Source organism: Pipistrellus kuhlii, unplaced genomic scaffold (genome assembly GCF_014108245.1).
Source record: "Pipistrellus kuhlii isolate mPipKuh1 unplaced genomic scaffold, mPipKuh1.p scaffold_m20_p_25, whole genome shotgun sequence".
In the NCBI taxonomy this organism is placed as follows: Eukaryota; Metazoa; Chordata; class Mammalia; order Chiroptera; family Vespertilionidae; genus Pipistrellus; species Pipistrellus kuhlii.
The window spans coordinates 5943863-5960212 of NW_023425524.1; the positions used below are offsets into that span (position 1 = coordinate 5943863).

Consider the following 16350-nt stretch of genomic DNA (forward strand, 5'->3'; position numbering starts at 1 on the left):
GACAGAAGGGTCCTGGGTTAAATTCTGGTCAAAGGCCCATATCTCAGTTGCAAGATTAATCCCCAGCCCTAGTCTGACTGGTGTGAGAGTCAGCATATCAATGTGTCTCTCTCTGCCTCTCCCCTCCCTTCCACTCTGTCTAAAAAATCAGTGGAAAAATATTCTGGGTGACAAATAATAATAAATATAATAATAAATAAAAATACAACTAGGTGAAGACCATTTTAAAACAAACAAACAAACAAACCCTGAAATAGGCAGATGGATAATGCCTGGTGCTACCCCCTTGCCTAGTGGTGGACTTGAGACAGAACTCTGTGTGATGTTTTCTGTTCTCTGGGCCAGCACTTTTTCAAACCATATTTTACTCGGAAGAATGATGGACAGGCAAACTATGGCTAGTTAGATTTGGCTTATGAGCAGGTCCATTGTCAAAACGGAAAGAAATGAAGCTATCACCTCAGACGTATTGACATTTAATATTCAGGCAACTGACATATTTAAAACCAATGTGAAATCTCAAGCTTTCAAGTTAAGATTCCCAATTGGGAAAACTTGTGTCTGCCCCTATGAGATCGACAGCTTTTCAATACGTAACGACTTTTCTCACAAATGCAATGGCAGTATCAGGGGGTGAAACTGTTTTGGTATTGTAGAATAAATTATATGTGTCAACACGTAGATCTTCCTAAGTAACCAACCAATATTTTCCAAATGACCCGGTCATGGTGTATGTGTGCGTAGAAGGTCCATTTGAAGTTCAAGGTAGACCAAATAATTTAATGTAGGGTATTTCAAAATGTTAATCCCATGGTATTAAATTCCACATTATAACTAACTTTTAAAACCTTTCTAGCCCTTCCGGTGTGGCTCTGTGGTTGAGCATCAACCCAGGAACCAAGAGATTATGGATTCAATCCTGATCAGGGAACATGCCCAGGTTGCAGCCTCAATCCCCAGCTTGAGGGCATGCAGGAAGCAGTAGATCAATGATTCTCATCATTGATGTTTCTATCACTCTCACCCTCTCCCTTCCTCTATGAAATTAATAAAAATATATTTTTTAAAAAAACATATGTTCATCCATTTGTAGTGGTTTATTGGCGCCTGCAAGAGCCAATTGTGATCGTCTCTGAACTACTCTATGTTCAAGGGCACCACAAGGGCAGCTTGTAATTGGCCATGATGGAAATATTCATATCACAAAATTACTTCATGCTAAAGATGGGGGGTATTTACCCCTTAAAGAGTTGGTTGCTAAAGGTTTACAAAAGAGACCATAAATGAAATATTTCTATGGATCCTTGGCTGATCAAAATAGTGTAGTTGTTTTTTAAGAATTATCACTGAAGCCCTAACTAGTTTCATTCAATGGATAGAGCATCAGTTTGTGGACTGATGGGTCCCAGGCTCAATTCTGGTCAAGGGCATGTACCTTGGTTGAGGTCACATCCCTGGTGGGGGGTGTGCAGGAGGCAGCTGATCCAAGTTTCTATCTCATGGATGTTTCTAACTATTCCTCTCCCTTACTTTCTGTATAATCAATAAAATATATTAAAAAAAGAGAGAACTATCTCTGAATACTTTTCAATAGTTTCTGTAATTATTGTCCGTTCATTAAAAGAATGTTAGGATATATGCACCCCTATGTTCATAGCAGCACAATCCAGAATAGCTAGAATTTGGAAACAGCCGAGGTGCCTGTCAGCAGATAATTGGATCAAAAAACTATGGTACATCTACACAATGGAATACTATGCTGCCATGAAAAGAAGTAATTCTCATCATTTGCAGCAACCTGGATGGAATTGGAGAGCATCATGCTGAATGAAATACGCCAGTCAATGAAAGAGAAACACCACATGACCTCACTCATTTATAGATAATAAAGAACAATATAAACTGATGAATCAAAAGATAGATACAGAGACAGTAAAGCAACAAGTAGACTGTCAAATTACAGCGGGGAGAGGAGGGAGATCTGGGGGAGATAATAGATACAGGCATATAAGTACAACCAATGGACACAAAACTCTGGGGAGGGAGGGTATGTATGGGAGGGGGAGCAATGTTAAAATATGTACACAGATAATAATTAAATAAAAAATGTAAAAAAAATAAAAATAAATAAAAGAATGTCATCGTTACTTATGTCAAAAGTTTTAGGGTAGCAAAAGGTGACTGCCTCAGGAACACCAGGTCACCAATGTCATCAGTTTCCCCAGGTGGGAAAGGGGATTCTGATGTCACAGAAATTCATGAGGAGCAGTGGCGATGGCAGTCCAGACTTGGGGGGAGAGCTTAATCTGAGTGTCATGCTTTACCAAAAAGAAAGCAATATAAAGAAAAACTACATCATGTAGGAAAATAGCCTACCTGCCATTATGCAGGAAGTGTCAGAAATCATTTTATTTTAGAAGATGCATTTTGTTTGTTTTTATTTGTATTTCAAGATTTTAGAATATCAGGTATTGAAATCCAGTTCTTACAGTGATGAGTTAAAAAAAAAAAAGAAAGAAAGAAAGCTGGGAAGAATATCATAAAGGCAGGACAAAAATCAGAATTTGCAATGGAACTGAGTCACTGGTATTGCTTAGACCAGTGGTCTGCAAACTCATTAGTCAACAGAGCCAAATACCAACACTACAAAGATTAAAATTTCTTTGGAGAGCCAAAAACCTACTTCTGCGCATGGGCCACGAAGCTTCAATTGCACTGTACCTGCGCGCCCGCACGTGGTATTTTGTGGAAGAGCCACACTCAAGGGGCCAAAGAGCTGCACGTGGCTCACGAGCCGCAGTTTGCAGACCACTGGCTCAGACACTCCTTTAAAAAATATTTTTATTGCTTTCAGAGATGAAGAAAGAGGGACAAATAGAAACATCAATGATGAGAAAGAAATCATCAATTATCTGCCTCCTGTACACCCCACACTGGAGACAGAGCCTGCAACTCAGACATGTTCCCTGACCAGGAATCAAACCCAGAACCCTTCAGCCCATCAGTCGATGCTCTATCCACTGAGCCAAACCAGCTAGGGCTGCCTAGCCACTTTTTTAGAAATTTCTGGAAACATACCCCATAAATAGCCAAACTTTTTCCAACTGTATTCTATTGTAGTAACTGATCATACTACATATTGGTTTTTAGTTTTCCCAATGACATTTTATATTCAATCAAAATGAGAAAGCAAAACAGAAACAATATCTCACATTCCTAGTAGAGGAAAAATGGTCATGGGTGAAAACCAAATTCAGTGAAATGGTGCATCTAGCAAGAAGTCTGCATGGTGTGTGCCGGGAGTAATGGCTAACAGAGGAGTTGTGCTGCACTGGAAAAAGGAAGTCAAGAAAAACCTTTGGCAATCTTTGTTTCCTAAAACTTCTGAACTAAATAAATCAAATATTAAGTCCTATAGTTTAGTGAAACTTGTTCCACATAATACATCTTTATTTTATGTTGCTTATTTATTTATTTATTCTGTATACATCCAACTTGGATTGTTTCATGTTTTCATACATTCCTCAAATATCTTACACTTTTATGGGAAATTTGGATGTTTGAATTGTTTTTCTAGACATGCATGTGGTTTTTTTTCTGTTATTATTAATCTTTACCTGAGGATATTTTTCCATTGATTTTTTTTTTTTTTTTTTTTTTTTAGTGAAAGTGGAAGCGAGGGGGAGAACCAGAGAGAAATAAATACTAATGTGAGAGAGACACATTGATTGGTTGCCTCCCAAATGTGCCCTTACTGGGCGGGGAAGGAACCTGCAGCCCAGGTGCATGCCCTTGACTGGGAATTGAACCCAAGACCCATTGGACTACGGGCTGATGCTCTACCACTGAACAACACTGCAACATGGGCAAAAGTAGGTTTACAGATGAACAACCGTCAACCACTTTTGCCCAACCCTGTATTGTACCCTACTCTCTCTGCTCACTAGCAGTTTCCATTTTTCCACACACCCTTTACATACAGCCATAGTTTCTATCTCCACATTTTTTTGTGATATGATATTCAGATGTTGTAGTTTCACAAGCACCACCATCCAGCCTGCTCAGATCTTCAGATGTCAAGGTCCCGCTCTGTCCAGACTTGTTAAGCCAATTTCTTAAATCAAACCTGTGCATTACCAAACTCATCCCCTTGCTTCCGGACTCACCATACTCTTATGTTTCCCATTTTTGTTTGATGGGACGAACCATCTACTTTAGTGGTTTACAAACTGTATTTACTCCACACGTGAAGCATGACGTTCATTACACCTAAGTAACAGTGTCTCCCACCAGTGGGGATTTTCTACTTGGGGATGTACACAGGCAGCTATATATAAAAGCAGCTTACGTAGAAAAAATAAAAAATCTTAAAGGATGCATAAAATACTAAAACTTACGGCAGTGCTCAGAGGAATATTTATAGCTGCAAATGCTTATATTTTAACAAAATGAAAGTTCTTAAATTATAACCTACCTTTTCTATGATAGTAAAAAAAAATCATAGTAAAGATAAGCAAACAGAAGGAAGAAATAATGATTACAGTGGGGAAAAAATCAAAGAAAAAATACAAAGAAAAGCAAAAGTCAGTTCTTTGAAACCAAATTAGCACACTTTAACTAAACTAATGAGAGAGAGAGAGAGAGAGAGAGAGAGAGAGAGAGAGAGAGAGAGAGAGAGAGAGAAGATGGAAGGAGATATTCGTATATCATAGAACTGATAGGAGACCATCATCCAAATACATAACTTACTCTTACAACAACTCAATAACAAAAGTGAAAGGTAAAGTGAGTAAAGAATTTGAACAGACATCACTCCAAGACAATAGCCAATGAGCACTTAGCACAGGAAAGACACTCAGCATCATTAGTCACTGGGAAATAGAAACCACAACCACAAGATCCACTTCACCCCCACCAGGATGCCTGCAAGCCAAGGAGGGACAACAACAGAGGATTATGGGGCAATGGAGGGGTCACTCATGCAAATACGAAATGTTGCAGCCACTTTGGGAAACAGCTTGGCAGCACCTCAAAATGTTACGTATAGTTACCTTCACTCAATTTCAGATATATCCCCCCCAAAAAAATTGAAAACATACCTCCACGTTAAAAAAACATACATGAATGTTTATACTAGCAGTACTCACACTAACCAAAAAGTGGAGTCAACTACAATGTCCATCAAAGGATGACATGTCAGAGACCCATACTACTGATACACGCAATACGGATGAGTCTGAAAGTACTGTGTTAAATGAAAGAAACCAGTCACAAAGACACACAGTGCATGAATGCCTTTATAAGGACTGTCCACACCAGGGACAGCTAGAAGGATAAGGCGGTGTGACTGGTTTCTATAGCTAAATAGCCTAGGGCTGGGTATGGGAGTATGGATGTGTAGTTACTGCTAATCAGGACTGGATTTGTTTGGGGGAGAATAAAATCTTCTCCACTTGGATTGTGGGGATGGGTACATAAATTTTGAATGTCCTAAAATCCAGTGATTTGAAAGGAAATGCCGATGATTTATTTTGAAATTGAATTTTGAAAAATGTATAGACTTTCAGGTGTTTACTTTTTTTCAGGGGGGAAAAAATCTATAATTATAGATTTCTCCTCTTAATGATTTAAGCATCAAGTCAAAACGCAAGCATTTTATTACCGAGATAGTGCAAATGCTTATTTTTTGTGATATCATTCTATATTTTCCCTTAGCTTTTCATTCTGATGTATTTTTAATCTGACTTCAAATAAATAAATACGATTTTTATTGCACTGTCTGGTCAATATGTCTTAAAGTAGCAAGTCTAAAAATTGTGTTTCTTGAAATTAGAGTTCAGATACAGTATTTTAATAGTCTGTCATCATTCACATAAATTATTAGTAACGTCTCCAGCAGTTTTCAGAGACTCATGTTGAATAAGGCTTATGGTACTCTGAACACTAATCAAAGAACATAAACTTTAAATTCTTTTCAATCTAAGTTGCATAATAAGAACTTTCACTCTGTGGCCCAGTTTACCCCATTGCTTACAATTTAACGATAAGGCTCTGTGTTTTTGATTCACTGTGATACAATTCTTCATTGACTACCTCACATACCACATTATTATGACTCCGCAATTTTAACAATAAAAGAAAAAAGTCCAGTTGGCATGGCTCAGTTGTGGATCCATGAACCAGAAGGTCATGGTTCAATCCCTGATCAGGGCACATGCCATGGTTGCAGGGTGGATCCCCAGTAGGGGGCGTGCATGAGGCAGCCAATCAATGATTCTCATCATTGATGTTTCTCTCTCTCTCCCACTCCTTTCTATGAAAGTAAAAGAAAAGATAAAGAAAAGGAAAAAATTAGGAAGTGTTGCTTTGTATGTTCCTCATGTGCTATATTCCTTTGGAAAGTAACCACAATTTATGCCTTTGAGACTTGGGAATCATACTGTGTGTTCTGATGATTGCCTATCATGTGAGTAACACCGATCGATGTGTTATCACACACCTGCATTCAGCCAGAAGCAGAGCCCCCTGGGAAAACAATGCCCTCAGGTGTCTACATCACCACTGGTGTCCTACCTTTGTCTCGGCAGGCTGATGAGGGGCTGTTTGTGACACCTCTTGCTGAGGCTGAAGAGCTTGTATACAATCTTCTGCGCCTTCAGGAAGAGTTGCTTCATGCTGTTCTCCAGTTGCTCGTAGCGACGCTGGAAATTAGAATCCATTGTCCACAAGTGCATGATGGTGGACGTGTTGAGGAAATAGTTCATGGGCAGCCTTTTCATAAACAACTTGAATTCATCTGGAAAAAAAAAAATTTTGTGAAAATCCAATATGTTTATTATAAACAATTATCTTCCTTTTTCTCCAAAAACAGATTTCACATGTTAATATTAAAAATAATCGAGTCCATGCAATTTATTATTGTTGAGTAGCAAACGAACAGGAAGATGTTTTGATGCTTTAATCGTATTTTCTTTTTGGTTTCCCTTTAAAACAGAACGTTCAGGGAAGAAGATAAAATAATTTGGTCAGAAAATGTAAGCTAAACTTATTTTGTTCCCCCATGTTCTCCATTTTGATGGTCTTTGAATAAATTCTCTCCATAGGTAGTGGTCATTAATGCATCCTTCATTTTTGCCAGTAGTATTCTAAGCCTTTCCAAGTGTTTTATGTCAAAGAAATATCTTCAGAAATGTTTATTAACTTAGTATAGAATATGTAAAGTATTATGAAGCATATTTACTAATGTTTAAAGAGGAATTTTAAATAGAAAATTATACAATCCAACTCTATACTCTGATTAATGGTTAACATTTGCAATTTGCTATGACTGATATAACAGTATAAATCATAAATGGGTACTAAAGAGAGAGAAAAATAAAAAGCATTTAAAGCTCCAATACCGACTCTCATCTTTGTTACACTAATTATCATGCTTGAAATCGTCTTCTTTTCAAATGTCTGATTAACCAATAGTAGCAACAAAAGTTGATGCTGCACGAAAATAAATAATAATCTAAAAGGTCTGCTAATTATCCAAAAACAAAAGGATGGCTGGGACTACAGCCAAAAGGTAGAAACATCACAACTGCCCATAAAAATAAACGCTGTTTAGGTACCTGCCACCATGCAAAGGAACCTTGAAAATACGTGAGTCCAACCCCAAATATGGTGTGCTCCCACTTCTGTGACCTCTCTGGCATAGTTAAGTTCACTGAGACAGAAAATGAATTGGGCCGAAACCGGTTTGGCTCAGTGGTAGAGTGTCGGTCTGCAAACTGAAAGGTCCCGGGTTCGATTCCGGTCAGGGGCATGTATGTTGGTTGCAGGCACATCTCCGGTAGGGGGTGTGCAGGAGGCAGCTGGTCAGTGTTTCTCTCTCAACGACGTTTCTAGCTCTCTATCTCTCTCCCTTCCTCTCTGTAAAAAATCAATAAAAATATATTTTAAAAAAAGAAAAAGAAAATGAATTAGAATTTGCCAGGGGAGGCTAGAGGAGGGAGGGGGGAGGGGAAGTTATTGCATTATGGCTACAGGATTTCTGTTGCGGGAGATGATGACTATTTGGAGACAAGATAGTGGTGATGGTTGCACAACATCCTGAATGTAGTTAATGTCCCTGAATTGTACGGTTAGAAAGATTACAATGACAAACGTTATATATTTTATCACATTTAAAATATTAAAATATGATAGCTGAACCTTTCCCTCATCTCTCCTTTTATATCTGAAGTAAATATTATAAACTGGCTCAGGACACGAACTTTTTGTTGCTTTTAGTATTTATTGAAAATATGTTTGTTGAAAATATCAGGAAGTACATGTTAAGGTTAACTCCACGAACACATCAACATACTGAGAGATTTGGAAAATGTTTCCAATGGCTGAACAAGTATTATTTGGCAAGTGCGACAGAGTACACTTTAGTCATTTTTCCGCCCATTATGAAGTTATATGCCATATGGTATGCGCTAAACCTCAGCGTCTCTGTGCCTTAGTTTCCCCCTTTGTAAATGAGATAGAGAGTTCTGGATGATAGTCTCATGTACCTTTAAAAGTCTATGACATTATGAACTGTTACTTTAAATTCTAATTTGGTTAGTTTTAAAGATACAATTCAAAAGCAGTTATTTTCAGCCAGGCTGGTGTGGCTCAGTGGTTGAGTGTCAACCTATGAAACAGGACATCACCTGTTCTATTCCTGGTCAGGGCACATGCCCGGGTTGGGGGCTCCATCCCCAGTAGGGGGCAGGAAGCAGTCAATCAATGATACTCTCTCATTATTGATTGATGTTTCTACCTCTCCCTCTCCCTTCCTATCTGTATTCAATATATATATATATATATATATATATATATATATATATATATATATATATATATATTAAAAACATGGTTATTTTCAAATGCCATTATGGCTATTACTATTATTATCATTATTCAACGGAATTTGGACGAGGTGTGTTAACACTTGTTTTTTGTGTGTAGGCACCATCTGTATTAGAGTAGCATATTGTCATTAGCACTTCCTAAAACATGCCATTTCTCACTTGATAAATGAACCACATTAATTCAGATACCTGGCTAGAGCAATTAATTTCTATTTATTTCGTGTGTTAGGGCTAGTTCTATATTCAGATCCAAGCCACTTCATCAGTGATAGAAAATGCAACTTTTTAACAAAGTAATAGAAAACGATATTCATGAATATTAGGGTTATTATTTCTTCTACAACAAATAAATGCAGAGTCCTGGCATTTCGGGGACACTGCAGGTATAGGCTTTTACTAGAAAGAAAAGTAAAACCAAAGGAAATGATAACATCCTAGCACCAGTGATTACGGGGAAAAATATCTGCACATATATCCAATTGATATGCTTCAATCATCTTTTTAAGCAAGCAGTGTTACAAATAAGAAATGCATTTTAAATCCCAATTCCACAGAACCCTGCGATTTGTTTGGTCCCATATGTCTCTGTTGAGAGTTTCGCTCTCTTGAATAAAGATCCAATTCAAAAGCAAGTATTTTCTGGGGACTGGGAAATATCCTGGGAGTAGTCTCAGAGCAGATGCCGCTACTTTGAAAACTAATCATTCATTTCATTGTTGTCTTTCACTTGAACATGTCTGATAAGCCTTTATTGTTCCGTGGGCATGCATATTTTAATTCTTTCCATTGTTCGTCCTAATGGTATTCTGAAAGTCTCTAAATCAGTAAATTATATTCGCGGGAAAGGATAGCTTAAAATAGAATTTAATTTTATCCAAGTGTATGTAATTGTGTCAGCTGAAAACTGTCGTGGGGTAATTTCTAAGAAACACGGTTTTAACAACACACATGAATAATTACTTCATGATAAAGTCATTAAGAGTCACCACTGACAGTCACCCAAACCATTTATTGGACACCTGTTGTACACAGAACAAACAGCTGTCTCCGTGTCTAGGAAAGAGAATACGAATAAGCCTTTCATCTTATTTCTTTTTAAATGACAAGTAGACGTGAAATATATTTGAGTGCTAGACTAATGTCTCTAGTATCTGAAATTCATTCTATTTAGAAGGCAGTAGAATCCTCAGAAAGATTCCTGTGGATATTTTTTTTCCTCTCATCTATGGCAATTGGTAAGATTCACATATTTGTAGGATATAAAAGTGAAATAGGAATGACACATTAGAATTAGGATGTGTGTTAGTGATTTATAAAGCTACAAAGTGGGAATGCCAGATAACATCTTGTCCTACAATAATGTCCAAAGTCAAGTGGAAGATGAAGTATCATTGCACCCTCTCCCCCCCCCCTTTTTTTTCTTTTTTCTTAATCTACCATCATATTTCAAGTGGCAAAGGAACAGGGACTAGCCATACTTTGTGGGGCAAGTAGAGTTCTGTAAGAAAACATGGTCATCTCATGTAATCTGGAAATATCCATTAAGAGTGTATCCATTGAGCCCTAACCGGTTTGGCTCAGTGGATAGAGTGTCAGCCTACAGACTGAAAAGTCCCGGGTTTGATTCCAGGCAAGGGCATGTACCTTGGTTGCAGGCTCATCTCCAGTAGGGGGTGGTGTGCAAGAGGCAGCTGATCTATGACTCTCTCTCATTGATGTTTCTAACTCTCTATCCCTCTCTCTCTTCCTCTCTGTAAAAAATCAATAAAATATATTTTTAAAAAGGGTGTATCTATTGAGTATTTTACCCTGTATGATCTTGAGAACTAAAGAGAAAACAACTCCCACCACCACCACAACAATAATAATAATAATAATAAATATCACCTATGCTGGCAGGAATTTATAGTCACTCATTTTTCCTAACAAAACTATTTCACAGAAAGCAAAGAATAATGCAAAAGGAAATACATGGTATTGATGAATTCTGTGGCTGCAGAGAGAATCAGGCCAGTCACAAGTTTCCAAAGAATGACAAGACTAGCCAGGCGCCATGTTGCCTTCAAGCTACTACTGCTTCTCCATAAAAAATAGTGTTTTTAAAATTAGCACAACCAGCTCTGCTGCTCCCCACCTCCCTTCCCCCTGATAGAAATGCTAGTTAACACTTGATATCTAATTAGCTAATTTTAAATTAATGATCTGTCTCTCTCTATTAACACGAGTTCTTACTTTGGGCTCTTTTTAAGAGCTTTAAATATTAATTCAATTCCCCCACTAACCCTTCATGTAAATTTTATTGGTGTACTTTCGTATGTAGAATGCAAATTGTCTTCAGTTTCCTAATTCTAATGTCAGCAAAAAATATTACTAACACTAATGTATTTACACATTGAATTCGTGTAATTATATATTATTTATGCTCTTTATTCACATGGTTCACAGTTGAACAGAGCTGGTGAGAGAATACGTGTCTAGGAAAGAGAATACGAATAAGCCTTTCATCTAATTTCTTTTTAAATGACAAGTAGACGTGAAATATATTTGAGTGCTAGACTAATGTCTCTAGTATCTCCACTGGTGAGAGTGGAGAACTGAACCTTTTCAGGGTGTAAGGGAACCAGCCATGAATGCACATACCCAGATTTGTGTTTCTGCCTGTATTGATGGGCATGGAAACCCTTGATCAATACAGTTGATTACATATTTCTAAATATTCATACTCTAAATATTCAGAGCTGCTTTAGAATATATTTTCAAAGGTGTTCTATAGCCCCAGCTGGTCTGCTCAGTGGAGAGAGCATCAGCCTGTGGACTGAAGGGTTGTGGGTTTGATTCCAGCCAAGGGGATGCACCTTGGTTGCAGGCTTGATCCACTTTATGCTTATGGGAAAGTACTCCCGAAGCTGAGAAATAAACATCAAGTTGTGTCTTCCACTGACCTTCAAGGTTATTGCCCAACCAGAGTACCCTCTGATAAAGCTAATTCTTATTTCCTGAGAGCCACATTTCCCCAGAAGGTAGCATGGATTCTCCTACATTCTTCTGGTTTTTGGTGGCAAAGATCTAAACATCACATTCACTGCAGACCTTGACAGGACAGCAATACTGCCCTTACGTAGGTAAGAAAGCAGATTGATAAACAAGTGGGAACTTGAGTGGGAAGGGCTGTTGGGAAGAGAAACTGTGACCAGAAATTCCCTCTTGCAGGGGCAGAAACTAAGTAAAGGCTGGAATGGAAATGGGATCCCTGAGTAAATGCTACCAACATACACATTATATATAGATAGATAGATAGATAGATAGATAGATAGATAGATAGATAGATAGATAGATTTCAGAGAGGAAAAAAGTGGGAGAGAGAGAGAAACATCAATGATGAGAGAGAATCATTGATGGGCTGCCTCCTACATGTAACCCAGTGGGGATGGAGCCAGTAATCCGAGCATGTACCCTTGACAGAGAATCAAACCATGACCTTCTGGTTCATGGATCAACAGTCAAGCACCGAGTCACACAGGCTAGGCCAACATACACATGTTGACTCACTCCACACTCCTGACTAGAATGGGTGGAGTTTTACTTTTACAAAGATTTTTTTTTCTCTCTCCAACATTTCTAAGGGATAATTTCAATGATTTGTATCCGTTGAGAATTTTCTCAACTTCACTGAACCGCTAGTATGACTTTGAGTGGCCACATATCTATGCGAGTCTACTTAAAACCATCCTGTGTGCTATGAATGCAGAGTTTATACTGGTATTGACAAAATACTATAATGGGGCATAAAGTTAATGGCAAGCCTGTTCACTTGCTTGTGAATTGGCTGAGTTTATAAGGCAGCAAAGTGATGGCTACTCAAGGGCATAAATCAGAAACCGATCTTAATCCCTTAGTAGCTGCCGAGAAAGAAATTATGCTTGTCCAGACCATTTTCTTTTTCTCTGAAAGGTGCATCATATTTTTAGAGTAAAATATGTCATCGCATCATATTTTTATATTAAAATACTTTATAATATGGTAAGCCAATTAATCTGTCTTCATTAGATTGCCTTCTTTTTTATGAATCTCCCTTCAAATGTTTGAGGAATTATCCAAACAGAACCTTATGTGCAAGTATAAAATCTGCAAGGCTCGGGTGCCCTTACAAAGTAGATGCATCACATGTACCCATCCTGAACTAGAATGGAATATATACATATATATATATATATATATGTATATATATATATAATTTTTTTTTTACAGAGAGGAAGGGAGAGGGATAGAGAGTTAGAAACATTGATGAGAGAGAAACATCGATCACCTGTCTCCTGCACACCTCCTACTGGGGATGTGCCTGAAACCAAGGTACATGCCCTTGACTGGAATTGAACCTGGGACCTTTCAGTCCTCAGGCTGATGCTCTATCCACTGAGCCAAACTAGTCAGAGTCTGAGCTGGAATTTTAAACTGCTTATGTAATAGTAGCCAAATAAATCCAGAGACATTAAAGCATGCAACTGACTGACAAGTTTCAGGGGGTCAGGGGTGGGCGGGAACAGATTAGCCAAAGAACTTATATGTCTAACCCATGGACACAGACAATAGTGCAGAGTAAGCCTGGGGCGTGGGTGGGAGCAGAGTGCAGGGGGTCAATGGGGGGGGGGGGCACCTATGATACTTTCAACAATAAAGATAAATAAAAAAATTAAAAAAAAATAAGAAGAGGCAACATAGTGCCATTTCTTTTTAAAATAATATATTGTTCTGATGTCAAATGAATGTTCCTTTTATGGGTCCCTCAGAGAACAGGCAGTGCTCTGTGGAGACCACACATCCCGACATTGTTACTGAGTTACTTTCTCCCTTACCATAACTATCCTGCACCCACCTAACTAAAAGAAGCATGTGTCAATCATTTTACTTCTTATCCAATCCCAGAGGTTTCCCTGCTTTGCTCTCTCCCGCCTCCTTAGTCTACCACCCTAACTCACTTGTCTCCTCTTTTGATGGGAATGTATAAACAAGGTGCAAAACTGCCCATCTCCAGAGCATTCTCTCAACCCCTTGAGATTCTTCTCCCAGCAATTAGGCATGGCTCAAACCCACAAGGAACTGGAAGACAAAGGGGAGCACTGGTATTAACTCAGAGTGCTCAAAAGCACTGAGGATGCTGGCTTCCCCTGCCCTCGATGACCAGAAAGGGCTGCCCCATTCTCAGGCACTAACCCTGTCTTGCTTTCACTCAATGCAATGATCTTAATAAAAAGAATGACCAGCTGAAACTGGTTTGGCTCAGTGGATAGAGCATTGGCCTGAGGACTGAAAGGTCCCAGGTTCGATTCCAGTCAAAGGCATGTACCTTGGTTGTACCTTGGCACATCCCCAGTAGAGGGTATGCAAGAGGCAGCTAATCAATGTTTCTCTCTCATTGATGTTTCTAACTCTATCCCTCTCCCTCAATAAAATATATATTTTAAAAATCATTTAAAATAATAACTGTGCACCGGCTGGTGTGGCTCAGTGGTTGAGCATCGACCTATGAACCAGGAGGTCACAGTTTGATTCTGGTCAGGGCACATGCCCGGGTTGTGGTCTCAATCCCCAGTAGGGGGTGTGCAACATCATTGATATTCTTTCTCTTCCTCTTCCTTCTTCTCTGAAATCAATAAACAAGCAAATAAATAAATTGGTAACTAGAAATGCTGAGTAAATTTCTCCAGGTATGAAGCCTTGTAAGTGATATCTAGAGAAAAACTGCTAAACACATGAGCAGTGCCTGCCTGTGAAGTCAAGTTCATTTGAAACTGTATCGAGTGTCAGATAAGCCAAGCTATGGTGATGGTGGTAAGAACAGACTTTGCTTCATCCCCACACCACAAGCAACATTTCCTGGGTAGAGAGAAAAACATGCCTAAAACAACCCCCAACTCCTTTTTCGGCCAATTGTCAGTGTTTGGAATTTTTATTCCTCCTAACAAATGATGAAAATGAAGGTCAAAGGCGTTTAGTGATTTCCTATTAGAAGTTTAGTTTGTACTTAAAATGACAATCTTCATAAATTAAGTAAACATCTAATTGCCATGCTGGGTACCCGAAACTAATATCACACTGAATGTCAGCTGCAATTAAAAAAATAATAGGGGAAAACAAGCAATAAAGATAAAAATCATGTCAAGCTGAACTAACTTTCCATAATGTCCCCCTTTTCATCATAGATTATCTATGGGGAATTTCATGGGGCACAGAAACAACATTGAGGCAGTTATCATTTGATTCCCCCCCCCCTAAAATGTGCTGCCAGCTTTCCAAATGGGAGCATCATAGTTATTTGATTTGCTCCAGTGGCAAGCTGCTAGGACTGCAGTCCTGAGACTCACCATCACTATTCTTAGAAGAGAACCGGAGAGCCGGTCATAAAAGATATAAATGATACTCCACGGCCGAGAGGCTGATGCTCGGGCCGCATCCTGGCATTGTGGAGAAGAAAAGTGGCCTCATAATAAAATCACGGCAATATTACTTCTCTCTCGCCACAATATTTTCAATACTAATCTAAGCAATAAAAGTAATAGCAAGGCTAACACCACTGGCGATATTAAATTGAAATAGCAAATTGCAAAGCCGGTGAAATTGTTATCAGAGGGATTGATCTACAATGGAACCAATATTTCAGGCCCGCAAATAAATGGTCAATAAAGGGATGCCACACTATTGTGCGAGCATTATGACTGTGATTTAGCAGAGATGGATTACTTAAAGAGATCTCGCCATCTTTCAGGGGCCAGGGCAGAACACAAGGATCGAAAATGAAACTACACTTATTTTTATGTTCCAATGGACTTGAATTGTTCACAATATATTACTTAACTCATCCTAAAACAAACGAGCAAAAAGAAAAAAAAACACTAGACTCAATTTCAAGGGATGTTTATTTTATTGGAACCCGTGGAAATATTAGACCTTAGCCAGAAATATTGCTTCTCTGCACAAATGCAGTCAATATAGTTAAGAGAGATTTAGGAACAATCCTCATGTATTACAAACAAACTACAATTTTCTTGGATTCTATATTATATTAGGAAGCATAAAGACTACTTTTATAGGACACTGAAAACATGAACAGAAATATATGTATTTATTTGTCATCAATGTCTGTCATCTATCTATCTAATCTAATCACTAATGTGCCTTGTAACTGTCCATAGAAGCTACATTTTGCTGCTATAATGAACCATTCCAAAAATCCTAGATGCTTAAAAAACAACAACAATCTATTGATCTCTCACATTTTAAAAAAATGTATTTTTATTAATTTCATAGAGGAAGGAAGAGGGAAAGAGAAACATCAATGATGGGTGGAAAAATCATTGATGGGCTGCCTCCTGTATGCCTCCCACTGGGGTTTGCGCTTCCATCCCAGGCTGGGGATTGAACTGTGACCTTCTGGTTCAAAGGTCAGTGCTTAACCACTGAACCA

General features: G+C 38.4%; 1 protein-coding gene across 3 annotated transcripts in view; it reads right to left on the reverse strand.

The window, feature by feature from the left end:
* The window catches only part of BRINP3 (BMP/retinoic acid inducible neural specific 3), a 167012-nt gene that overhangs the window by 22473 nt on the left and 128189 nt on the right, over nt 1-16350 (reverse strand). For all 3 annotated transcript variants that reach the window (XM_036453621.2, XM_036453622.2, XM_036453623.2), the window contains one exon: nt 6574-6796. In XM_036453621.2, coding sequence (XP_036309514.1) covers nt 6574-6796 — 223 coding nt within the window. The remainder of the gene's footprint in view (nt 1-6573; nt 6797-16350) is intronic.